The 25,118-nt window shown below is 50.9% G+C and overlaps 2 protein-coding genes across 9 annotated transcripts in view; one reads left to right on the top strand and one right to left on the bottom strand.

Annotated features, from left to right (window-relative positions):
• Window positions 1-87: 87 nt before the first annotated feature.
• Window positions 88-6,341, bottom strand: PDCD1 (programmed cell death 1). 2 transcript variants are annotated; one of them, XM_051626843.1, is made up of 5 exons: window positions 5,991-6,341; window positions 3,476-3,808; window positions 2,393-2,548; window positions 1,738-1,772; window positions 88-950 (listed from the first exon to the last, which is right to left on the bottom strand). In XM_051626843.1, the coding sequence occupies exons 1-5, from the start codon at window positions 6,097-6,099 to the stop codon at window positions 738-740; spliced, it is 846 nt and encodes a 281-aa protein (XP_051482803.1). In that variant the 5' UTR covers window positions 6,100-6,341; the 3' UTR covers window positions 88-737. The 2 variants fall into 2 exon arrangements, with proteins under 2 accessions (XP_051482803.1, XP_051482804.1); XM_051626844.1 differs by lacking the exon at window positions 1,738-1,772 and having other exon boundaries at window positions 759-950.
• PCYT1A (phosphate cytidylyltransferase 1A, choline) overlaps window positions 5,949-25,118 on the top strand; it is a 30,967-nt gene continuing 11,797 nt past the window's right edge. Inside the window, exons 1-5 of one of the 7 annotated variants that reach the window (XM_051626828.1) lie at window positions 5,949-6,100; window positions 11,657-11,790; window positions 13,390-13,459; window positions 15,222-15,285; window positions 24,823-24,963. In XM_051626828.1, the coding sequence (XP_051482788.1) occupies window positions 11,700-11,790; window positions 13,390-13,459; window positions 15,222-15,285; window positions 24,823-24,963 (366 nt within the window). In that variant the 5' untranslated portion in view covers window positions 5,949-6,100; window positions 11,657-11,699. Of the gene's footprint in view, window positions 6,101-10,990; window positions 11,089-11,656; window positions 11,791-13,389; window positions 13,460-15,221; window positions 15,286-17,920; window positions 18,060-23,186; window positions 23,278-23,359; window positions 24,424-24,822; window positions 24,964-25,118 lie in introns of those variants that run through there. The other 6 variants (XM_051626827.1, XM_051626829.1, XM_051626831.1 and 3 more) reach the window with 6 other exon arrangements.

The raw sequence follows: 25,118 nt of genomic DNA on the forward strand, positions 1-25,118 counted from the left end.
AGACGCAGCCGCCTCCCGGCTCTCGCCTGCGCCTGCCGAGAGCCGTTATTTGCCTGCCCACGCACTTGCCATCACGAGTCTGCAAGCTCCCCGGACGTGAAGCCCTTTATTCAACTCCCCCGCCAGGGCCACATCCATCTCCCACCTGCGGAGGGTGGGATGAGGGCGCAGATTTCGCCTCTTGCGGAGGAGGGAAGTGCCTGGAGAGAGAAGAAAAGCCAGACACCTGCTTCCTAGGGCTTTCTTTAAATATCAGTTCACAAGACAGTCTCTGCCCAGGGCGAGGAGAAGCCCTCAGCCCTCGGTCTTCAGTGAGTAACATATCCCAGGATCTGCTCCAGCTCTGTCCTCCAGCATTTACTCCCAGAGTTGTGCTTTGCTGGTTGGGTCAGTCCCAGGCAAGGGAAGCAGCTTGACCACTGCAGAGAGCCCCAGGTGGAGGTAGAAAACCAAAGCAAGATGCAAATCGTCTTTGGCACAGACCTGTTGGCATCGCTGCTCTGCCCCAGCCCATCCTCCCTGCCCTGAGCCAAGGGGCATCATGTGGAGCCCAGCAGGGACCTTCCTTGTTCTGTGGTTCCCACAGCCATGATCCAGCCGTGGCCAGGACTGTCCAATATCAACTACAGCAGCAGGGCCTCTGTCACTCCAATCCTTGCATGCTGGATTTTTCCCAACTGCAAACTGTGGTGGGAGCGAGGGGCCAGGGCAACCTGTCCCTGCCCACACCCCAGCCCTCAGCAGGGCTGCAGCTGCCGAGTCCTCTCTTCCTGGTGTTTCTTCCTGCGCTCCGGGGTGATGGGTTTCTCCTCTGGGAAGATGATGGTGGCATATTCGGTCTGGTCAACTGGCCGGGTATTGGGGGGCACATGGGAGCATGAGTCCCACTGAAACTCCAGCACGCCATAATCCACAGTGGACACGGACACCACAGGTGGCTTCTCTTCCTTCTGCAAGGAAACCCCATTGGGGACATTCATCATCTGTTATGCACCATCCCCAGCAGAAACCCCCTTTTTACAGTAGGAGCTGAAAACAGCTCTGAAGCATCCCAGCAAGGCAAGAGCAGTAAGAAGCACAAAGATGTAGAGACCTGGGATGGCTTTTGCCCAGAGGAACCAGACCATGAGCCTTGGGGTCACTTGGGGCCTCAGCTCCCTGCCTGCTGGCCACTGAAGGCATGGTCATGCTATTAGCCCTCTTCCCACCTCCTCACTAGGCTCTGAGCTCACACAGGAAGCATGAGGAGACCCTGGGGTCAAGTGTGCTCAGCCCAGAGAGTGAGATGGGACCTACTCACTGCCTTTAGCTACCTAATGGGGTTGAAGAGAAGATGGAGCCAGACTCCTGCCAGCAGTGCTTGGCAAAAGGAAGAGAAGAAACAGGGAGTAGCTGCAGCAAGTGAAATTTTAGCTTTATATATTGGGTGGGAAGCATTTCCTCCCATTTTCTACAGCAACACAATCCACTATCAAAGATAACCTGGGTTTGAGCAAGTGTTGGACTACAAACATCCCACCCTATCTCAGGCAATTTTTTGATTGTGATGGGGCTCTGCTGCAGGTGCAAAAAAGCAGTTGTAGCTGTGCAAAAAAAAAGATCAAGAGGCATCAGAAGACAGGAGAAGCAAGAAGCCTGTGAAAGGCTGTTAAAGGGAGGCCCTGCAGCCTCAGCACCCCAAGCAATGCTGCAATGCTCCCCTGCAGCACAGCAGGGTGTCAGAGATGGAAAACTCACCACTGGCACGTTTTCACTTTGTGGTTTCTGCACATCTGCAAAGTAACATGTTTGGTTAGAAGATGCTTGTGTGCCAAGACAGCATGAGGATCTGGGGTGGACCCAGGCCCCACATCCTGGGAGAGAGCTGGAAACTGCAACCATTGCACCATGCATCTTCTTCACCTCTCAGGGTCTAACACCCTGAGCATTAAGAGAAGTGAGATGTCCTCAAGTTGCACCACGGAAGGTTTAGATTGAATATTAGGGAAAAAAATTCCATTGAAAGGGTTGTCAGGCACTGGAACAGGCTGTCTAGGGAAGTGGTGGAGTCACCATTCCTGGAGGTATTTAAAAGATGTGTAGATGTGGTGCTTATGGACATGGTTTAGTGGTGGACTTGGCAGTGCTGGGTTAACAGTTGGAATTGATGATCTTAAAGGTCTTTTCCAACTAAAATGATTCTATGATTCTCCCCTAGGCATGAAGATACCTGTCCATGAGGACATGCCACAGCTGAGCTCAGCATGTTGAACCTGCCTGTGTACCCCTGGGAGTGGCAGTCACCTGGGTGCCCCCTGGTTCAAGCTGGGATTGTCAGATAAGCATCACCCTGTCAGGTTCCCTGGCAGACCCCAGCCCCTTGGTGCAGCACAGCTCCCGTGGGGGATCATACCTCCTCTCCTGTACATGATGGTGCGGCAGCCAAAGATGAGCAGCACAACTGCCCCAGTCAGCAGCAGGATGCCCAGGAGCATGGCCTTGACATTGTCTGGTGGGTTGCCTTCCTCTATCTCAGGCTCATCAGTGGTGTTTGTCTTCTCAAGGGCTGCTGTAATAGCCATCAAAAAAAGGGGGAACAAAGCAGCAGGTCAGAAGTCTAAAATGGCCTCTATAGTCCCTAGGAAAGTCACTGGCAGTCCCCAAAAAGGGGTCAGTCCCAGGCAGGCTGCCACAGCCCCACCATCCCTCCAGGAGCCCTGAATTTAGGCTGACATAGGAGATGGATTGACCAGGTCCCAGTCCTTCCTATTCCAAATGGTGCAGATAACCCCATGTCCAGCAGAGCCCCATGGAGGACATGGCTTCCCCAAGCCTCCCTGCTGCTTCTGCGTCCTGGGGCCAGCACAGCTTCAGCTCATGTTGGGAGGAGATGTTGTGAAGGCCAGTGACTTTTGCAGTGTTCTTCCTTTTTATAAAAGGCTACTGTCAGCCCCATGAGGCCTCCATGCTGCCAAGCAAGGGCATTCTAAGATGCTGCTGTGAGATCTCGGCCTCCTATGCCATGCAGCTACACAACCCACCCAGGGCATAGTTGTAGCAGGATGCCACAACAGTATCTACACCAGCACTGGCTGTTCAAGGGGTCTGAGCCCTGGTTGTCACCCCAAATGCAGTAGTTGTCCCCAAAGGATCTGTTCAGGGGTGAAAGAAGCTCCCTACGCTGATCTCCAATCTCCATCCATGGATATGGACTCAGTGATCCCCACAGCATTGTTGAGGACACAGCCCCAGCAAGATAGAGAACTCCTGCCTCGGGACCAGATTCAGCACATTGCAGAAGTGGCAGGAGAGCCTGTGGCCCTGGACCTCAGCCAGACATGCAAAAGAGAAGTAAAAGGGCAGAGTTGTGCTCTCCTGACTCATATCAGGTCCTCTCCCAGCAGGGTACCACCTGCCTTGTGCCCTGCAACTGCCCTAAACCTGGGGAGAGATAACACCAATGACCTGACCCCATCAGCTCAGCCCCCAGCCTGACCTGTGACCACCAGGTGGGACCGGTTGCTCTCTGTCAATTTATTGGATTCAAAGAAGTTGATCAGCCCGCAGTAGTAGGAGCCTGAATCATTCTGGTGAAGGTTCAGGATCTCAATCTTGAAGGAAGGAGTGTGGTTGGTGAGCAGGTACTTGTCTGTTTTCATCTGGGGGTTCTTCGCACTAATCTCAGCGATTTTTTGAGCTTGGCTGTGGTTGGTCTCCTTGTACCAGTTGATGCTGTACTCTGAACTGGAGTTGTTCTTCATGGAGACATTGCAGAAGAAGGTGGCTGAGCCTCCTGCAGGGACAGCTAAGATGGCTGGGAACAAGGTCACTGTTTGGGAGGGAGGAAACACAGAACAGATATGGTTACAGCAGGGCATGGGTCTCAGAAACAGCTGTGCACCCTGTGCAGGAACCACGGATAGAAAGAGGATGAGACCCCACTGTAACCTCTGCTAGTGCCACACCCCATGGAGAGGCTCCTGTGCCTCAAAAACCAGAAGTTCCAGCTTCTGCTGTTTCATCCTCAGCTCCTGAAAGCCCTTGAGAGGACTTATAAAAATCTGCAGCTGAACACTTGTGAGCCCAGCTCCACACCATGGCCAGCACCCAGCTCACCCCTGGCCAGGCTCTGGGGTTTGCCAGCAATGTTGGCAAGCCTGGCACTTGGACAGTCCTCAGCATCACCCTGGATCACAGGGAGGTACATCAGCCCAGATGTCTCCTCTCCTGAGGGTGTGCCTCAGGGGCAGTAACTCTACTGTGAAATGGTTTCAGCAGAGAAAGTTGTGCTCTGGGCTACCTAAAATTAACTCAGAACATCTGCATCACAGAAAACAGGCTTTGGGGGCTGTATTATTTTTAAATCTATGTGGTATTTTCACATGTGAGTCATCCTTCCTCTGGCTGATGTTGTCTCTGAAAACAAGTGGAGGGACAAGGTCCCAGGCCAGGACTGGTAGTGCAGCCCATCGTGTGCCTGGCTGCCTGCCAGGGTGCTCCAGCTCAGCCCACTTCTCCCACAACTCCAACAGGAGCACTGAGCATCTGCCACCCCCACCTTGAGATGGTCTGACAGGGCAGAGTGACCCAGAGCTTACAAAGCCATCCCTTCCCAGCTGCCTGTCCACCCGTGTGTACTTGGGCAAGGACCCAGCCCTGGGGAGTCCTGGCCAGGCTTACCAGGCTGCCCCCAGCACAGAGGGCAGTCAGGCAGCACCACAGCCCCCTGGCTCTTAGCACCAGCCCTGCTGTTTCACCACATTTCCTGCCCCAGGATCCCCGTGGGGTCATCTCCCCCAGCAGTGGGGGTGTTGCAAACATGGGCCATCCCAGCTCAGCCAGCCCCATCCAGCAGGATGAGCCACCTGCTGCATCAACTTTTTTTCAGAGCAATAAAAAAAGCAGGAAGAAGCATTTTTCACATGGTTATTGTGACCAAGAAATTCAAATCCCCGATGCTTTGAAAATTCCCTGCTGTTAAGAAATTTATCTTCCCTTTTCAGAAATTGCTACTGCCAGCAGCCCCAGGGCTTGCAGGCACAGTTAGAAAGTCCCTTCAAAAGTGGCCTGAGGTCACAGGACCATGACCTCAGCATCACCAATCAGAGAAGGAACCAGGACGATTCCTTGAATAGATACAGGATTAGATGGAAAATTGAACTGAGAAAGAAGGGATGAGACCAAACAGAAGGGAAAGAAGAGTCCTGAACCCCATGGACAGAGCTGGCTGTGGCAGTGCATACACAGAAAGATACAGTTTTTGCAGTGTTCTGAGCTTCTAGTGTTTAACAGGAACTATTTGGCAGGCTCAGGGCTTTGCTTCCTACCCAGTGCTGCTGCCAGCAGTGAATGAAGCACTCGGAGGACTTCTGAAAGCAGAGGTTGGATTCACATGTTAACATCTGCTGCAAGGGATGCCCAGCCTTGTGCCCACCCTGGGGCAGAAAATGCCCAAAGCCACCAAAGAAAGAGCCGGAGTAGAAGAAAAGAAAGGACACAGCTTCATCGGGACTCTCACTCACTCACTCTGCTTGGACTCATCCCTTCCCCTCCAGCTCCCCCTTCTCCCCCAAGTTTCACTCTGAGCAAAACCACACACAGGACCCTGGCTCCCTCATGGTCAAGCCCAAACCAGAAGGCACAGCCTGAAGTCACGAGAGCCAGAGCAGAAAACCCCAAGCCCCACATGGTGCTGACAAACCTAGAGGATCAACATCAACCCCCGACTGTGGCCAATGTGCCCACAACGCAGCTCTGGTGCCAGCACCACTGGCTGGGGACCAGCCCCCTTATCCACTGGGGACCTGTCCCCTTCTCCATCCTTTAACCCTGTCTCTGCCCCAAGCATCCCCATTTCCTTCACTTCAGCTGCATTTACCCAGAAACTGTAGGTTTTCTGCCTTCTTGATGCCAGAGCTATTTTTAACTACAAAGCTCCCAGCCCTGAGACGTTTTCCCCTGCCTGCAGACGACACAGGCTGTGCCAGCGAGTGTCGTGCTCCAGTACCTACCCTGGCGGCAGCCGGCCAGGATGGGGCCACAGCAGAGCAGGAGGACACAGAGGCTGGTCAGGGACACCACCACGCTGCCCCATGCCGTCTTCGAGGCACCAGGAGCCATGGTGAGTCAGTTGGTCCCCTGCCCAGGCAGGCGCGCCGTGCCGTGCTGCCCCTGGCTCTCTCCGCGCTTCCTTCCACGCAGAGGCAGCTTCTTCTCCAGTGTGCACAGCAGAGGCTGGGCTGGAAATGAAACGTGCCCATCTGCGCCCTAGAGGGAAACCCGGGCTGCCTCCCACCCCCGGCTTCCTCCCCACGGGGGCAGGGAACAGCTGAGCCATGCCTGGCCCCTTCCCCTCCCTGCGCGCTCCCACACAGGCACCCGGCTGCTGAGCACTGAGGAGCCTGAGCCTGCACCATTTCTGGGGAAAGCTCCTGGGGATGGAGCAGGCAGGAACAACAAGGCGACATGTCCTCAGCTCCAAGCCTGGCCCATAATTAAAAGGGCTTTCTTGGGTTCCCAGGCACCCACAGGTGCTCCCACCGGGTGCCCTTGGCAGTGAGGTGTTGGGGGACATGTGGCAGCGGGCAGCCACGCAGGGTCTGAGGAGCCACGGGGCACCTGTTGGCATGCTGCTCCCACCAGGAAGGGATGAGAGAGAAGGGAGAAGGAAGAGAGAGAATGAGGAGGAAAAGGAGAAGGAAAGGGAGGAGATGGAGAAGAAGGAGATGGAGAAGGAGAATGAAGGAGAGGTTTTGCCTCCTTAGGTGTATTTCTCCACAGACAGATCAGGGGCAGGTGCCTGGGGCCAGGGTGCTGTTATTGGGGTGACCTTTGCAGTAGACTTCTCTAATTTCCCTGCCAGCAATGTTCCCTAGGATGGCCAAGGAGGGGGTTCTGAGTTGGGGCAGGGTAGGATCATCCCAGGTCAAACGTGGGGAGGCTTGTTTGCCACTTGTAACATGTTTTGGTTCTTAGAGGTGGAAGATGTGACAGGTATCACCAGTGAGATCTCAACTCACTGAGGCAGGAATCAGCAGGAAAAACTGGCTCACCGTCCCCCCGCCGTGCACGGCAGCAGAGGGTTCTGATTAAAATCACAGCACAAATTGCTCAGACTTTCCAACGCACGCTTGAAACGGGCATAAGCCGGTACCCGGGGTGGGAAGGCTGCTGCATCCAGGAGAAGCCAGCAACAGCAGATGAAGACCATGCGGTGATGTTTTCAGATGCTCGGGTTCCTCCAGAACCATGTCCCAGCAGGCTGGGGACTGGCACCAACGCTGGAGCCTTTCCAGGCTGCTTTGGGTGGAGGATGAGGCCAGAAAGTGCCAGGGAGCTCGCAGAGCACGCAGCAGAAACTGCAGGGGAGGACAAGCCGGGAGTTTGCTGGCAGCAGGCTGGTGGAAAGTTTGCACTGCTCCAAGATTGAGAAGAAGGGGCTTTTTCCCTCTTTGCTGGGGAAAATAAATTTTAAAAAAAATAATAAAAATTAATGGGTGGAAAGAATGAAAGAAAAGATCAGTCTCACTGCTAAGAAGTCACTGCAGAGGAAAGCAAATTGAGCAGCCCAGCACGTGCCCCAGGTGCCAGCATCATGGAGGAGCCTGGCTCCTGCCCTGAAGCAGCCCCCGGGCTTCAGGCAGGCTCTGCACCCTGCCTGCACCCTGCCTGCACCCTGCCAGACCAACATAGCTCCTGCTGGCTCTTGCACCAGCTTCTCCAGCACCAAGGAAAGTCGCCTGGCTCCAGCCGTGCTGCAGCTCCTGCTCATGCTGGTAAATCCCCTCCAGCCCAATGGGGTGGATGGTACATCTTGGGTTAGCTGGGGGGAGAGGTTGAAAAAGTTCCTTTGATGCTTAAAAAAATTCTCTCTCTCTGAGATGGGATATGGTGAATTGCATGGGACAGTCCTGTTTGGTCACTGAATGAGCAAAAGAAGGGCTAAAAAGGAAGGAGAAAGAGGAGTGAGAAAATAGTTCTTCAAAACTAAGAGACGGGAACTTCAGCAAGAACATGTCACACCACTTCACCAAAGCACAAGTGTCCCTTTTTTTTTTGCCAAGGAGAAGCTGGCCCAATGTATAGGCAAAGGTCCCACCAACGCAGCTGGGACCTGGACAAGCCTCTGGTCTCCTGCAGCCGTCGCTGTCGGGATACACAGCGACCGCACTGAGTAGGCACCTCAAGAATCTAGGGTCAGTCCCAAAATAGCTTAAAAGCATTGAGGGTATCTAAGGAGCACTGAAAAACTGGAAGGTGAAAAGGAAAGTAACGACCAAACACCTCAGATGGAGCCAAATGAAGCTCAGAGCTCAATCGCACAGAAGCACAGAATGTCTTGGGTTGGAAGGGACCTCAAAGCTCATCTAGATCCAACCCCCCTGCCATAGGCAGGGACATCTTCCACTAGACCACCTTGCTGAAAGCTCTCTCTAACCTGGCCTTGAAAATTTCTAGGGAGGGGGCATCCACAGTTTCTCTGGGCAGCCTGGGCCAGTGTCTCACCACCCCCTCAGTAAAGAATTTCTTCCTAATACCCAATCTCAATCTACTCTCTTCCGCCTTGTCCTATCACTACATGCCCTTGTAAAAAACCCCTCCTCAGCTTTCCTGTAGCCTGTCCTCAAAGCCCAGGGAAAGCAAAGCTTCCCAAATGAGATGGAGGTCATAAATGCCTACAAAAAGAGAAAATCAGAGGTTTACAAAGATCCCTCCCCCGTTGGTTTAACTGAATTCACACCCGTGGGTCAGACCCAGGCAGGAGGCGACGTGGCTGGGGCAAGAAGCGGAAAAGATTAATAGTGTTTGCAAATAAACACGGCGAGCGTTGAGGTCGTTCAGATACTTCTCAGAAATTAGGAAGGCCCCTGCAAATGATTTGCATGAACACCACCACCTTGCCCTGTGGGGAAACGCAGCAGCCCTGAGGAGTAAGCGAGGAGTGAGTAAACAGCGAGTAAGCGGAGGGACGGAGCAGAGGCACGAAACTGTTCCATTAGTGAGCAGAAATCTGCAGGGACTGGGCAGGCCAGTGGTGCTACAGGGGTATGGCATGGGCTACCATCACCTGTAGCATGACAGCAGGGTGCTGTTCCTGCTGGAGGACAGAGCTGATGCCCAGCCTGGTGGTACTAAGGGCTCTGATGGACCATCTTTAGTGAGCAGTGCTGCTAAAGCCCATGGAGAACAGGAGGTGCTGCTGCTGCCCAGGGTCTCAGCAACCCACCTGTGTCCAGAGACAGTCAGGGCAGGACCTGGAGCCAGCAAAACTCCAGCAGAGGCACCTCCTGCCTCCCGATGCAACCTCACACCCTCCTGCACCCAAGGGGCAATCCCAGGCAGCATTGGGCCTGCAGAGCCCCAGTCCTGGGTGCCCCCCAGCCCTGCCACACGTGATGGCCTCTCCAGCCCCTCATCCCCAGCACCAACTGCACCTTCAGGTTGTTTCTATTCAAAGCGGGCTGGAGCACCCAGGGACCTTTCTCAGCAGAGTCACCTGCTGCATGTAGGAAATGCGACGGCAGAGGCTGCTGCATCAAGACAAACAGCAGAGGAAGCAGGATGTCTGCCTCAGGGCGACTGTGCTGCACACAAGCTGCTGCTCACCAGCCTTCCTTGGGACAGACAGCAGCTGCCAGCAGGGAAAAGAGCACCAGAGGACAGTGGGGAGCATCTATATTTAGTGTTCTATCACTTGATGGAAGTTCCCCATTCCAGAAGGGGAATCAGGAAAAAAGAGAGGAGACCCTTGGGTTGAAGTGAAAACAGATTTAATGAAACAATAACAGAGAACTACTCTTAATCCCAGTGCTGTATGAAACAGAAAGTTATACTCAGCCCATGCAGTGCTGGAGAGCTGTGTGCTCCCAGCAGTGGGTGCCACGTGTCCAACACTGTGAGCACCACAGCTCCAGGGAGAGCCTGGGGGGCAGAACGACTAAGGAGACCCTCCAGGGATGGCAGCCTTTGAGGAAGAGCCCCATCCCCAGCAAACTTCCCAATTTATAGCAGGAGTGACGTTTATGGTATGAATACTTCTGTTGTCCAGCTCGGGTCAGCTGCCCTGGGTTTTGCTCCTCCTCACCCCATCACCTGGCTAGCTCAGAACTGCTGAAGATCTTGATCACCATGAAAACCCACATACTGTGGCTGGCCACAAACTAAATGAAGTGTCTTATCACCTTTGCTCTCACAGAACTGGGTGCTGCAACCTTCTCAGAAATTGTATCCTCCCTGAATAGAAGATTGGTTCTACAGTTCTACATCAGCAAAACCTGGACAGGGAGAGACGATTTTATGCCTTTCTGGAAGATGTCAGAAGTTCCTGGAGGAAAGGAGCAAGGCTGGGTGGGGATGCACACGGGTGGCTGCACAGCAGCCTCATGGAAACATAGAACCGTTTTGCTTGGAGAAGAACTTTAAGATCATCAAGCCCAACCCTGAACCTGAACGACCGAGTCCGGTGCTAAACCACGTCCCTCAGCACCACACGTGCACGACTTTCAAACACCTCCAGGGATGGCGATTCAACCGCTTTCCTGGGCAGGCTGTTCCAGCGCCTGACAACCCTTTCAACGGGGAATTTTCTCCCAAGATCCAGCCTAAACCTCCCCTGGCACAACCTGAGGCCATTTTCTCTCATCCTGGAGAGAAGGGACCGACACCTGCCTCACTGCAGCCTCCTTTCAGGGAGGTGCAGAGACCGAGGGGGTCCCCCCTCACCCTCCTTATCCACCACTACAATCACCAGTGTAACCACCGTTTACGTGCCGTTCGTTTTATTGTATTAAAACGTTTTATTGTGAAAAAAACGTCAAAAATAAAAATAAAATCTTTTGACAAACACACAAACCCGCGTCCCCTCCCTCCCCAGACCCCCCCCCCCCCCCCCGGGTCCGCACCCCCAGACCTCTCCCCACGGCCACGTGCACGACACACACGCCGGTCGCGCGGCGCCGTGACGTCACTGCGCCCCGTGACGCAAGGCGGAAGTGGCGGCGTGTTGCCCGGGGCAACCAACGCCGGCGCAGCCCGTGCGGCCATGGGCGAGCTGGGCCCGGGCGACGGGGCGGGGAGCACGTACAGCCTGAGGCCCGGCATCCAGCGCCGGTGAGCCCGGGGGGGCTGGGGCACTGCGGGGGTCCTGGGGGGGACGCGCGGGCTGGCGACGCTGGGTGTGCCCTGGGGGATCTGGGTCTGGAGGTGGGGCCTGGGGATGTGGCACCGTCAGGGAGGGGGGTGCCGGGGCAAGGGGGGTTGGTGTGGGGCTATGGGGGCTGGAAGGGGGGGTTGGGAATAGGGGAGCCCCCCCGGGGGTTGGGAACTGGAGGGGCACCGGCTTCTCAGACCAGCTTTGATACGAGATGCAGGGGGAGGGGGGTGGGGAGGTGAGGGGAGCACAGGTGGGGGACGCTGCTTAAGGGGCAACCCCTGATGGGGCTGGTTTCGTGCTGTGGTAGTGGGTGTTTGGCATTTGGCAGGGCTGGTTACGAATCTCCGCACACGCTGGGCTTTCTTTTTTCCCCCATGGTTTTCCATTTGTCGTTTTTTTCTTTAATATATGAAAGCTATATTTTCCTGGGTGGGATTCTGTCTGTTTCTACACCGTGTGTGAACATTCTGATCCTTCTGTTGCTGTTTTGTTTGGATTGGTTTGTTTGGTTTTTTTCCCTGATAGATTTAAATCATCCACAGTAAAAGAATGCATCCATGCGATACTGATGGAGAGGCTGGCCAATGTGCAGTACATCCCAGATGAAATGCCTGAGCTTACACAGTCTTTATCAGAGGCAATAAAAGACAGACTGAAAGGTAAGGAGTTTTTCTAGGGAAGTAGTTTCTTTTCTTACTGTCTCCTCCTCCACTGAAAAATTCCTTCTTTCCTCCTTAATTCTTGAAATCTCTCTCTTCCCCATGGACTGACTCAAGTCTGCTATTATGAAACGTTCTGGCCCATACATTCCTTGCCTGCAGGGCTAGAAACCTTGTTCAAGCAGACAAGATTTCATATAGACTGGCTGGTGTGGGATGTCAGCCTTGGAGGGGCTGCAAGGGGAAAGAAGCTCTATTAGAGAGAAGGAAGAAAGGATCCTTCATTGCTTCTTGCTTCAATAAATAGAAACAGTCCTGCTTTTTTTTCCTGCTGTAAGTTATATCAGAGTTGGGTCAGAGTGAAAGAGCAGGAAGAACACAGAACATGACCCCGTGGGAGCAGCAAAGGGGGAGAATTAGGAACACAGTCAACACAGAAGGGGTTTGACTGCTGCCTTGCAGCACTGGGAAAGGTCGTGGTGGTGCTTTGCAGGATGCCCTCCAACATTTTTGAGTGCGAGAAGTAAATTTCAGGCTCCAGCAGGTGTTTCCTGTGTTCAGTGCTGCAACAAGTACATAGATGTGAGTTGGCACGGCCACTTTTTTTCCACTTTCTTCCTGGGGACAGCTTGTTGCTTCCATCTGCTGGGCTGGCCAGACACAGTGACACAGACATACTGTGGATTTATGCTTCTCCCAGAGTTACACACCTGCTTTAAAACCAGCATTAGCTGCAGTCCCAGCACATGTGGATGCTGAGCTAATATGCACAGGGCTTGGCTTCAGTGACTTACAAACACACTCTCAGGAGCCCAAAGGAAGTCTGGCCCAGTGTGGCCCTTGTACTGGGTGACATCTCTGAAAAGCATCGAGATGGAGGATGTTACCAGACACCGCACGTTGTGTTCAGTTCTTCAGTGGAAACAGCACAACACAGTCTTCCCAGGACACTGCTGTGTTGAAGACAGGCAGTAGGATCTATATGTTATTTTAAACGTGCTTGTTCTGGTTCAGCTTCTGGAGCATTGCCATGGCCTGATTGGATCTAGCCTGTGCCCCAAAGGTATTTCTTTACTATTGTAAAACAACAGTCTATATTTGCAGATACATAATGTAGACCTGCATATGCTTTTTATGTGGCCTTTAATCCCAGCTCAGAAGCAAAGGAAACACGTGGCAGAAGAACCTCTACAATCCCTTTGCATCAGAACAGTTTTAAAATAAGCCAGGTTTTTTTCAGATTGGATTCTGTCCACCAGCAGCCTTATTTACAGTCTTTTCTTGTGTCCAGTTCTTTAAAGTTGTCAAAGTAGAATGCTGACATATGGTGGGGCTGTTCAGGGTTGTCTTCTGCCTTTGATGCATCTTTGGATGGATGCCAAATACTCTTCTTGTTCTCAGCTTAACTCCAGTAACACCATGGTCCTCTGTACCTAGGAAAATGAAGCTGCAAGGCAGTCTGACCACTTTGCCAATTGCATGGACTTGTACAGAACAGTTTCTTTATAACCAGAACTCTTTAGCCTTCTGGGTGCTGTTTTGGGCTCATATTTTAAATAAGTTGTTGCTCTTATTATTATTTTTTTGCTCTCATTCCAGACGAGGGATTTGACAGGTACAAAATGGTGGTGCAGGTTGTGATTGGAGAGCAGAGAGGAGAAGGAGTGAAGTAAGTTCTGCATTTTTAAATTGTATGTTTATCCTTTTTGTTGTATTTGAGTGTGGTCTTTTTTCTCTGGAAGCTGCTTCCAACTTCCCTAAGTACAGATCTCTCTGCAGATGAGAAAAGCGTAAAGCACTTTCGTTTCTCTTTAAGTGGCAAGTGAGGGCTTGGACTGTGGCTGACTGAATTGCCTGGTGATAAGTGGCTGCACGGTGGCTCTTAGCAAGCTGAAATGCTGAAAACCATTTGTGAGGAGTGCTGCTGAGAGGCATTTTACTCACAATAAACTAGACATACACCCAGTCTGCTCTCAAGATCCTGCAAGGAACACCAGAGCCAGCGTAACTTGTTCCTGTCTGAAGTACTTTGTTTGCATTTAATCCCCCCCAGGTAGACAGTTTTCAGAAATTTAGATTTCTATAATCCCGCTGCAGTCATGGGAATGAGCCTTGGCTGTGGGTGCTGGGCACTTTTAGTCCAGCTCCAGATACCTGCAATCAGACGAAATAATTCCTCCTGGCTGCAGTCGTGGGCTGTAGCTTTCCATTACTAGTGAGTAGGGAGAAGACAAAAGAGAACAGCCCACAAGACTGCTTTATCTGCTGGGCTTATCTTTATTGTTGTGCCTGGTACTCCAGCAGAAGATAAGTGCAGCAGAGCTGTAATCAGATCTGCAGCTTCAATGTTCTGGAGGTCAGGAAGGAATGTCAGTACCTGCTGCTCAGGATTTTGTCAGGAATGTCTGTCTGCAGGCAGACTTCTCCAGAGCCCTGCACCAGGGTGAATGGTGCAATGAGGTGGTCTGATCTGAAATGCAAAGCCCAGCAACACAGACTGACAGAGCAATGGGGGACATTCTCTGGTTTGCAATAGGCAGAAGGCAAAAGAAGCATGATCACTTACATCCTTAGTGCAACATACTGGGTAACCATGGTATTCCAGGGACAGAGTGGAATATTGATTTTTAAAATAAATTTTAAAAAAACACCAAACAGAATGACCCTGCAGGCTAAGGTAATAGGGGAAAAAATATTAAATTCAACAATCTTATAACAATAACTCGTATGTGTAGGGACTAGGAACAACATGCTGTGGCACAAACAGGGACCTGTCAGCCAGGATTGACTGGGGCAGGCCAGGAACTGGGGATTTGCAGCACAGAAAGGTGGGGGTCAATGACATTAGACAAGGCAGCAGTGAGGTCTCATCTGTCATATCCTGTTACAGTCCAGTTGGTTGTCTTCAAGTTAAAGCTGGGACTGAAGCAGGTATAGAAAAAGGCCAGCAGGATGGTCAGGGAACAGAGAGTATAGATATGGAAGGACTAGAAGAGCTTAGCTCATGGTCTAGTAACACGACATCTGCCAAGGAATATGATAGCTCCCTATAAATAAGTTGGGAGTATGTACCATGAGGGTACAGGAGGTGAAGGACAAGAACAAATAAGCTAAATTAGCCACTGAGATGCATAGGCCAGAAGTAAAAGATTCTGAAGCACTACAGTAATGAGGTTTCAAGCCCTGCTGCACGGTGGAGGTGGCAAGGTTTGATAGCTGATGAGTTTGAATATAGAGCTTGATCCACATACACAGGGAGTTAGAGGATGTGAAATTCAACAGTGGTGATCTAGGCTCAGGATTCAGAACACTTCCCATTTCCTTTATCTTTAAAGGAAGCTCAGTTTGTTTTTTGAGGAGAGTGCCTATGATCACTTAGGTCCTTACACATTAACTCTGGGTGATGGCTCCCCTGTGTCTCCTTTGTCTAGTATGGCTGCACGATGTTTCTGGGATGCTGACACTGACAGCTATGCCCACGACGTGTTCATGAATGTAAGTATCAGCTGCTTTACCCTGGGGAAGTGTAAAGCTACTTGCTTTTGGATGAGAGGCAGAATGACCTTAAACGTGGAGCAGAGAAAAAAACAACCACTAGAGGGAAGGAGCCAAACCTCTACTGAAATAGTATTATTTATGTCCTCATTCACAAAACAGACTTAGATATAATGCCCAACATAATAAAACTGATTTCCTGACTAGGTCAAAAAGTCATTATAGTCCCACCATTTTACAGGTGGAGAGAGGAAACGCGAGGTAAAGTCTTCTCTTACATGCTTTGCTGAAATGCTGTCATGGAGAATGGCTGGAGTCCAGGAATGAGCAAAAGTCAGGGGGTTTGGGTATTAATAACACCTAAATTATATCCCAATAATACCCAAATGATACTCAATAATAGTAATTTATATTTTAAACTGACACCTAAACACCTGTGGGTGTGTGGATAGAGTAAACTGAGGCACTTCTGGCATTCACACTGACCTGGGTTAAACCACAAGGTTTATAGGCTAATAGGAAGCTAAATAAAAGAGAAAAAATGGCAAGATATTGCAGTAGAAGGTGGTGCTGTGGTCTTAAATGTTCCCTTAGATTAGCCTTTTCAGTTAGGCTAGCAAAGGGCTTGCCTTCACTAACATGGAGCCTGCCTGTTTTCCACAGGACAGCCTGTTCTGTGTGGTAGCTGCATTTGGCTGCTTCTACTATTGAAGATGGTGAACATTGCAGAGAAGGACAGAGGTGGGGGAGAACACTTTGGGCTATTTTTTGTTAACATGCACAAAAGCATCATGTTCTTCCTTTAGTACCTAACAAAAAAAACAGCTCTACAAAGCATGTCCTACACCTGTTCTGCACACTACAGCATTCCTTCTTCCTTGTGGTCATTGATACAGCTTTAAGCACAGTATTATTAGGTCCGTTATTTAAAAGACCCTTTGTTTTTATACAGTGTTTTGGTTTTGTCCTAAAAAAGTATATTGCCAATAGCTGTTGTTTCTAAGAGAAACTCAACTTTTGTTCTCAAAGGGTTCTGCTGCTTTTATTTTTGTTAATTTCTGAAATGAATGATATTTATAGGAAATGTAACAAAATAAATCTATGTATTTAATACTTCCTCTCCTGTGGGATTGACCCTTGCCATTTCCATGTCCTTTTCCCCCACTCTAAAAGATGCACTAGCCTTGCTTGTCTGTGCTTCTCAGATGAGCGTTTTCTGAAGATTCTTTCTAAATTAATCCATGAAGCCATATTCTGGTTATCCACGTTTGTTCTTGTGACTCCCATGACAATTGGGCTGTGGATCCCAGCTGCGTCACACAAGATGGTATTAACTGATAGGAAGACAAGGTATTTAGAACATGAGGTCAGGCCAGCAGCCTGCACACCCTAGGACTGCCTGCTGTAACTCCTAATTGGTTTGGTGCAATTTGGCACCTGTGGATGCTGTGGGTAATCCCTGCTCCTTGCCCTCTTCAGCAGATTCCACAGTGCTTCCTCAATCTTTGTGTCTGCCATTGGGATACAAGAGTGGATGTTTGGAGCCCAAATTTGTTAGGAGTCCAGCCTCGGAAAGGAGGAGCAGAAAAGGCTGCTGTAAATCAGAAAAGGAGTGCTAAAGTCTCTTATCTCCCCAGAAGTTAGAGGACCAGGCTGGTTCCTGAGAGATGGGGTGCCACACGAGTGCATCTCGGGTGTCTGTTGGAAGATGGGATGAGTTGCTCTGATGCCTTTTCTCTCTGTGCTGACCAAGGAGCAAGGGCAGCTGAACCATTTCAGTGGCATGAATGGCTTCAGAGTGCTGAAGTCGGTTGAGGTGAATCCTGGATCCTGCCCTCACTGACTTGGAGCAGAACATACTCTGCCCAGCAGCTCTTGGAAAGCAGGGAACTAACAGCTGACAATGCATCTTCTTGAATCACTCTTGGCTCCTCTACTGGAGGAAGCACGTTCCTGTTTCTCTGTTACATTTGTTTGAAAGTGGTTTCCTCTCATTTTCCTCTGATGGGAAACAGAGGATGACTTCTCCAGCGGATTGGTCACTACCTGTGGCTGCCCCTTGTCACGGGAGCTGCAGAGATGATGCCATGGTCCTGTTCAGCTTCTGCACGAGTCTGGGAGCTCACGATTTGGGGAACAGTGAATACCCCACATAAAGCCACTTGCCAGGAGATGACACACGCCCTCAGACTCTTGTTTTGACTCTTGTACCAAGTCACGGCGATCTAATGACGACTTTTCCCCTTGTGCTCGCTCTGTTTTTGGAGGCTTTTAACACCTGTTCCCAAAGACATTGTAGGAAGCAGGCTGGAGCCTGATCGCTCGGCTCCGCCACCCTTGGCCGTGGCCTGGGCTGGCAAACGGGGCTGTGCTTTCCCTGCAGAAAGACCCGCAGCTGCCGCGGGAATACCGGCCGGTGTTCCCGCATCGCCCTGCGGGCGGGACGAGACCGGCGGTGCGGAGCGTGGAGGGGCTGCCGTGCCCCCCGGGGCAGCCCGCCCTGCTCGGGGGGTGCTCGCCTCGCCCTCCCGTACCCCGCTACCAAACCGGCCCCGGGGGGATGGGGGGGGGGCGGCCCGTGACGAGCCGGAACGGAGGTTCCGGGCGCGGTTTCCCGGGGCACGGCCGGTCCCTTCCTGCCGCCCCGGCCCGACACGCAGCGGCTCCGCCCGCCGCCCCGTTGGCGTTGGCGGGAGCGGGGCGGGGCCGGGAGCGGGGCCGGGGCAGAGCGGGCCGGGCTGCGCGGAGGGGTGAGCGGCGGCTCCGGGCGGCTGGTACCGGGGCGGTGTGCGGGCTGTCACGGGGGGCTCGTGGCGGGCAGCGGGGTGGCCGCGGGGGTGTCCCTGTGGGGCGGCTCTGGGAACAGGTGCCCCGCCGGGGGCTGTGTGGGGAAGGGCCCAGCATGGAGAGGGGCTGTGGGGCCGGAGGGACACCCCGTCGGCAGGGCCGGGGCAGGTGGGTGGGTTTCTGCTGGAGGCACCCGGGGGCACCTCCCAGGGCCGGGCAGGGCCCCCCGGCACCTCTCCCAGCAGGGGCTGTGGCACCGTCCGGGCTCACTGTGCGGCAGGAGGGTTCCGGGAGGTGGTGGCAGGGAGGGACCTGGGGCGCTTGGTTTGGGGCAGGGGGGCAGTGTCTGCCGGGAGGGTGTATGGTGTGCTGCTTCCCCTTCGGGGGCGTGTGGGGGAGAGGCTGAGGCTCGGGCGGGATGTTCAGGGGATGGCAGGACCGGCTGCAGTGGGAGCAGGCTGAGAGGGGGCAGCAACCAATGCTTTGGAAAACTTATGTAGTACACCCCCTGGGCTTGGGGAATGGGGACTTTGGGGTACATCCCCCCGCTTAGGGGATGCAGCCAAGGCCTGGAGAGAGAGGAGAACAGCAAGGAGGTGGCTCTGACTCTGAAGGGGGAAGGTGTGACCTAGCTGCTGTACAGGCACACGTCCTCTCTAACCCGCTTTTTTTGTCCACCAAAGTCCAGACTGTGCTGATTAATGGTTGTGTAATTAGAGTTAAAGTCTGCAGGAATTCTGAGGACTGCCACGTTTCTCAGTAGCCCTCGCTTGCTTGCTGTGGAGGGAGGTGCAGGATGCTGCAGGTGGCCTTTCCTCCTCTGTCCCCAGCCTGTGCCCCAGCTGCAGGCAAAGACTGGCGTGGTCGGAAGCAGGTATTGGTGGGATTCCACCTGCAAGACTGCAGGACCTGAGAACAGCCGCCATATTTGTTTCTGAAACTCAAATGGCAAACACACATACTTTATTTCCAGAAAAAGTTTCCCGTGTATACAGAATTATTAGAATTTGTGACTTGGAACTTTTTTGGTCCAAGATCTGGACTGTAATTGTCTTGAAATTACTGTAGAATGAGCCACACACAATAATTGTGGGAGCAAAGTTTTTGTATTGACGTGTAAACCTACTAAAGGAGGTTGCCTCCTGAAGTCTCAAAAGGCTCTGATGTTAAGCTGTAAAAACAAAACATGATGCAAGGTGACATAGAAGTCAGGACAGAATGATCACCTGTCCTTGTACTTCATTGTTCCTCGGCAGGCTCTAAATGCTCTCTGGTATTCTCCATAAACCCTACTCTTGCTGCTTTGCTAACCACAGCAGAGACTGAGCATGCCAGGATGCTCAGTGCCTTGGGGTTGTGATGTAACCAGAAGGGCTGTGAATTCACGGAAAAGGTCTTGTCAACAGTTTTTGTGTGTGTGGATTTTGTAGCAGCGTTGCCTAGGTGGTCACACTGCACTGTTTTCAGTTGTGGTGATATTAGAGAAAATTATCTTAAGCCATTTGGGACTTGGTGGGAAGTAGCATCTTTTCATTGATTTCAGGCCAGGGGTCCCAGATCTTCAGCATGCTCGGGCTCTGCTCGAGGAAACGTTATCAGCCTGCCTGTAGCAGTAGGGGGTGCAATGCCTGGGGCCTTTTTAACCAGTATAGCAAAGGTCTGGGTCTGGATGCTGTCAGACCAGTATGTTGCACTGGCTGAACTGGAATCCCTTTCATATGTTCAAGTGGCTGTTAATATGCTGCAGGATAGCTGCTTTTGCTCAACCAGACTAGCTGAAGCAGCCTGTCATTTTAAGTGTAGACAGGACTCTGCCAGATCCTGCAGTAACCTTTGTGAGGGGCTTCAGGCCTTAGACTGTCTAGATGGAGCAGATGCTGACTGTGGGGAGAGCAGCCATGCTGTGGAGAGTCACAGTCACCTCTGAATGGGAGCAGGCTGGCTCACGGCCATTAGCATTCAGTTTTTAAGCAGATGCTCTCAGTCTGGAGGTTGAGACAGAGCTGGACCTGGTGAACCTGGGCTGGGCGTGAAGTTGCCTTGAAGATGGAGCAAGATTTTTAAGCATGGATTGAAGAGACCATATCTCTCCCAGTAGTTATGTACAGGTTAACCCTCATCTTGTGCACAGGCTTTCATCGGTTTCTCAAGGAGTACGTGATGAGTCTTGTATTACTAACCTCTTTGAGTCTCTCTGCATACAACAGATCTCTACAGGGATGCACACCAGTAAGGTGAATTGTAGACTGTGGGTTGGAGGTGAGGGAGAACAGGAGGAAAAGAATTGTCTCCTTCCTGTGACTTAGGAATGCAGGGTCGTTTGGGTACTTTACCCCTAGCAGGGGAATTATCTGAAGTGACAGGACGACTTCCTTGTCCCTGAGGCTCTCGCTGAGGTGCTGTCCATATGTCAAGGCAGTTCTTCTCTGCAGACAGCTGGCAGAGTGCAAAGTTTAGTCCTATTTGCCTGCAGATGAGTCAGCTTGTTCCTATAAAGTGGAATGATCTTGTAGGCAAAGCAGCACATGACAGTCATGTCTGACTGTGCCAACGCCTTCCAAGTTCAGAGGGTTGGTAGGGGAGCCTGGGAGCAGGCAATGTGCCTTGGGGAGCCTGGAGGCTGTGGCGGAGGGGCCTCGCTGGCCTGGTGTGCCAGTCTTCTGCTGACTTGGATCCCTGATGGGAAATGCAGCAGCTTTGGGCTGGAGCATTCACTGAGCTCTTGTACTCAGCTCTTGTTTTGAACAGGCTTGGAATTTAAGTAGCAGGATTTGTTTTGCCTCGGCACATAAAGTAGTGGAAGTGGCATAGGAAATCCTGCTACTCCATGTAGATTTGCAGATAGTACTATTTTTCAATAAATTCCTTGGGACATAAAACACGGAGAATGCAGGTGGGCCAAGTCCTCGTGCCATCAGTGTGCTTAGCATGCAGAAATGTCTGCTACTCTGGTGTAGTGTGAGGCAGCAGTTCTGTGACACCACCAAGGCTAAACAAAACATCAGGACTGCCCATGAAGATGCAGACATAGTGAGATAAGGCCTCTATCTAAGCAAGAAGATTTGGTGTGCCTATTCTGACCTTCTCAATCTGCCAGAAGTGTGAACTTTCGTGTTGTGGTTAAATTCTATCTCAGATGATGGTGTAGTTAACTCACAGTAAGGGAAAAGTCTTAAATTCCTTCTCTGCCTATATATTTTTTATAAAATGTGCACCAAAGGAGTCAGTTTCAGAAGCAAAGCCCCAAGTGTTTTGTCAAGTGTTGCTGAGACTGTGGTCTGCTCATGGCTTTCCCCAGTGGGGCACTTCTTCACTTTGCTCCTAGCAAGAGGTTTGTCATGTTCAGCACAGACTAAGTAATGCAGAAGGGTGACACATTAAACAAAATAGAACAATGCTAATGTTTTACAGCAGGGCTCTTTCTTCTGATTATGCCTAGGTTTTATCTTGGAGTTTTTCAGAATGAGCTTTGAGGGTTATCTTCCCCTTCCCCATCTGCTGCAAATGTAATTAATTTTAGAACAGTCAGTGTTTTGTGCAGTTGAAGAAGCAAAGCTGTGTACTCATGTGTTAAGCTCAGCTACAGATGCTGGGTCCCATTGTTAGGAATTAGTTGTTTGGGATGCTATTTTAGTCATTTGGGTCAAAATGAAACATTTTAAGAATAGCAGATTTCTCACAGTAAGGTGTGGTTTGTTTTTAAAAAGAATTTGTTCCCAGTTTTTAATGCAGGGAAGTTTGGTGCTCAGAGGACTTCCCAGAAACACACTAGCCACAGGATAGAGGTTTTAGAGCTCTGAAGAGTCACAAAATTATTGTTTAAGTTCTGCATTAATTTGAGTAATTAGCAAAGCTGCATCACTCACGAAGTGCCCAGCCCAGCTCTCTGGACACTGCAGAGGTTGCTTCAGCAACATCAGGCTGCATAAGCCTGTAAGATCAGAGCAGACAGAGCATATTTGTGGCATCCTCGAAGCAGGTTTCTCTCTTGGTACCTGAGGTAGAGCTGCTGCTGGGTGGCTGGTGCTGTCTGACTGCTGCTGCTTATTTAATGCAGAGCAAATCCATTCACTTTGCCATCATTTGACTACGTATACCCTGAGAAGTGGAAAAGTGAGTTAGGGTGGAGAAAAGTGGGTGGCTGAGTGTTGGAAGTGGTTGGAAGAAGCTGTTGGATTTCTCCTGGGGTCAGACAGTGCTGCTGTACATCCACATAAAGCACAGTGTTGCCCTGTGCTCTAACCTGAGATTTTCTGGCTGGCTGTGAGCTCTGCACCCAGCAGCAAGGTGCTGGCACTCAGCAGAGAGTGTATTTGTGTGTACAGAAGTCTGGTTGCTCTGGTGGGCCAAGAATACGGGAAGATCTTCACCTGTTTGTGTGTGGAGGCTGCTGTGTCCATCCTGCAGCACCCAAGCCTCTGCCAGTGCTTTTTAATGTTTTGCTGGGTGGTGGTTCAGAATGGCTGCGTTCAGCACATAAACAGACCTTTTAATTCTCTGAAGGGAAGGAAAGTGAGTGGTCAGAGACCAAGAGGTGACCTTGAAGCACAGGAAAATTATTTTCACCAAATAACAAGAAAATCTGCTGCTATTTCCACCCACTGTTTCCACGAACAATGGGGTTACTTGAACCAGAGACAGAGCTCTGCTGCTTTTTATGATCTGAGCGGTTTCTGATAGAACCACAGTGGTGAAGTAAATAACTGACACAGCATGTGCTTGCAAGATGGCACCTTGCAAACCCAAAGAATTACTTGTATCATACCCTGTGTTTTCACAGAGCCTCTCTGAAAGCTGCTGCCTTTATAGCACAGATCTTGCCTGAAAAGTTAAATGTTTGCTTAAGCATTTGAAGACTTGGAACTCAGGGTTACAGACTTATTTTTGCTTGAGATGGCTTTTGCACACTCCCATATGTTTGTCTGTTGTTAGGAAATAGTAAATTAATTACTGGAATGGGAGAAACTTGGCAAAATTGACTCACAAGCATTACAGAGTGAGTGCTGTGTGGCTCATGCAGTTCTGAAATGTCCTTTTGGCTGCTCTTCACTGTCACTCTTCTCAATATTTTTTTTGCTTCCCATTCACCTAAGAGGTTCTTTTCCTGTTCTTAGTGCATTGTGTTCAGTCTAACAGAGCAGTTTGGGATGCTCACATGAAGGTAGCCCAAAACCAGTTCATCTGCGTTTTGCCCTAGCACAGTTGGTAAGATATCATCTCACTGATGGTAGGTGAGGAGAGCAGTATCTTTGTCGTGTTATTGAACTGCATTTGCCTCCTCACTTTGGAACATTCCTTAACCTGGAGTCGTTTGTGCTTGAGTTAGTCTGATCACTAAATCTGCTTCGTAACAGCTCTTTCACAAAGCCCACATGTCTTGGTTGCTGAACAGCAGAGCTCTGCCCAGTGGCCCTTACCGAGGACAGTCCCAACTCAGAGGGTTGGTGTTCAGGGGCTTGGTGTTCAGAGGGACATCTGCCCTTTCTCATACCTCCCACTTGCCCCACCTAATGTCTTCCAGCACACCCACTGCATTTGGGTGGGGAGACATTTTTCAATTCCACGTAGCTCTTATTATGAGGGCGTTAAGGCACGCACATAAGCATCATTCCTGAGCACAGGGGTCATGCTGCTCTCAGGAGTGGCAGGACAGAAGTGCCAGTTGCTGCACTGGATTGCTGCACTCTTCAAGTCAGGAAGAGAGATAATACTGCTCTTTAGTTATAAACTTTGCAAATCTAGCACCCGTTTCTAACTTCTGCATTAGCTGAAAAGGGAAAGTTTGCTGCCCTGCCTTTATAAATCCCTGTCTTTGCTTCAGCTCTGTGAAGTGCTGGGTTTCCTAATTCTCTGAGGCCATTTCAGGAAGGTTCAATGACTCCAGCTCAAAAGCACAGATAGCTTACTTCCAGATAGCTGTTGTGATTTCTGTTCCAAACTGGTTGTCCATCTGTCAGTTCATCACAGAAGTAGTTCAACTGAACCACCACTGATAACAACTTGGTATGTAAAGTGCCAGAAGTGTATCCTAATGTGGTGTCAGCAGCTGCTTCACCATCGGCTGAGTCACCACTGCAGTGGGGACAGGGGACAAGAGGGCAGCACAGTGGCAGCCATCCCAAGGTTGAACTGTCCCCACTGAGGAGCTGCAACTTGGTCTTAAGCAAAAAAGCAGACAACAGGCAGTTTAAGTTATGACGATAGGTTGCACCCCTTCCCTCACCTGTATCCTTCTGCTTAAACCAGTTCTTTCCTCTCTTCAGGATTGTACAGGGATGCAGTAAACCCACCAGCTGACTTGGGCTGGGAGGGGAGGCACAGAAGGGTAGAAGAGTACTTGCATTCATCAGAGTGAGAGCTCGGGGAGGGCTGAATGTAGTCTGGGCATGCCTTAATCCTTAGTTTTCTTTTCAGATGCTAAAATAGCATAATTAGCTTTGTAGTAATGATTTATAGCTTGCACTGCAACCCTTGTGCAAGTTTCCCTCCAGCCAGCTGACTGCTGCACACTTTGCTCTGCAGAACAGCTCTGAGTTGCATTAAATGGTTCAGTATTCCCACCAGGCACTGTTTGTCAAGCCTTGGCAGCTGATGCCAAATACAACTGGCTAAGCCCCTTGTTAGGTTGCTGTGTCTTTGCACTGACCTTCTGTACGCTGTGTCTGCTGTGGACTGATTCTGCTTTGGAAAAGCTGAGAAGCAGATTGATTTATTTCTTTCCTTTTCTCCCTCTCCTTCATTTTGTTCCAGTTCTTACTGGACACGTTTGGCAAGATGGAGCCACCGACCTCCTCCAGGCTGAATTCCCGAAAGAGAAGAAAAGATGGATCTGGCCCCAACGGGGCAGCAGAGCTGGATGGAATCCCTCCAAAAATGTCCCGACGCTCACTCGTAAGTAAGCAGAGATAGGAGCTGTAGGTGCCTGTGAGATTAGGACATTGAACTGTAACAGCAGAAAGATAATGTGATGACTTTTCTATGGATGCAGAAAACAAGTGGAGGGACAAAAAAGCAAATGACAGTAGCTATTCCTCTTGCAAAGCCAG

Source organism: Apus apus, chromosome 8 (assembly GCF_020740795.1).
Source record: "Apus apus isolate bApuApu2 chromosome 8, bApuApu2.pri.cur, whole genome shotgun sequence".
NCBI classification, from domain to species: domain Eukaryota; kingdom Metazoa; phylum Chordata; class Aves; order Apodiformes; family Apodidae; genus Apus; species Apus apus.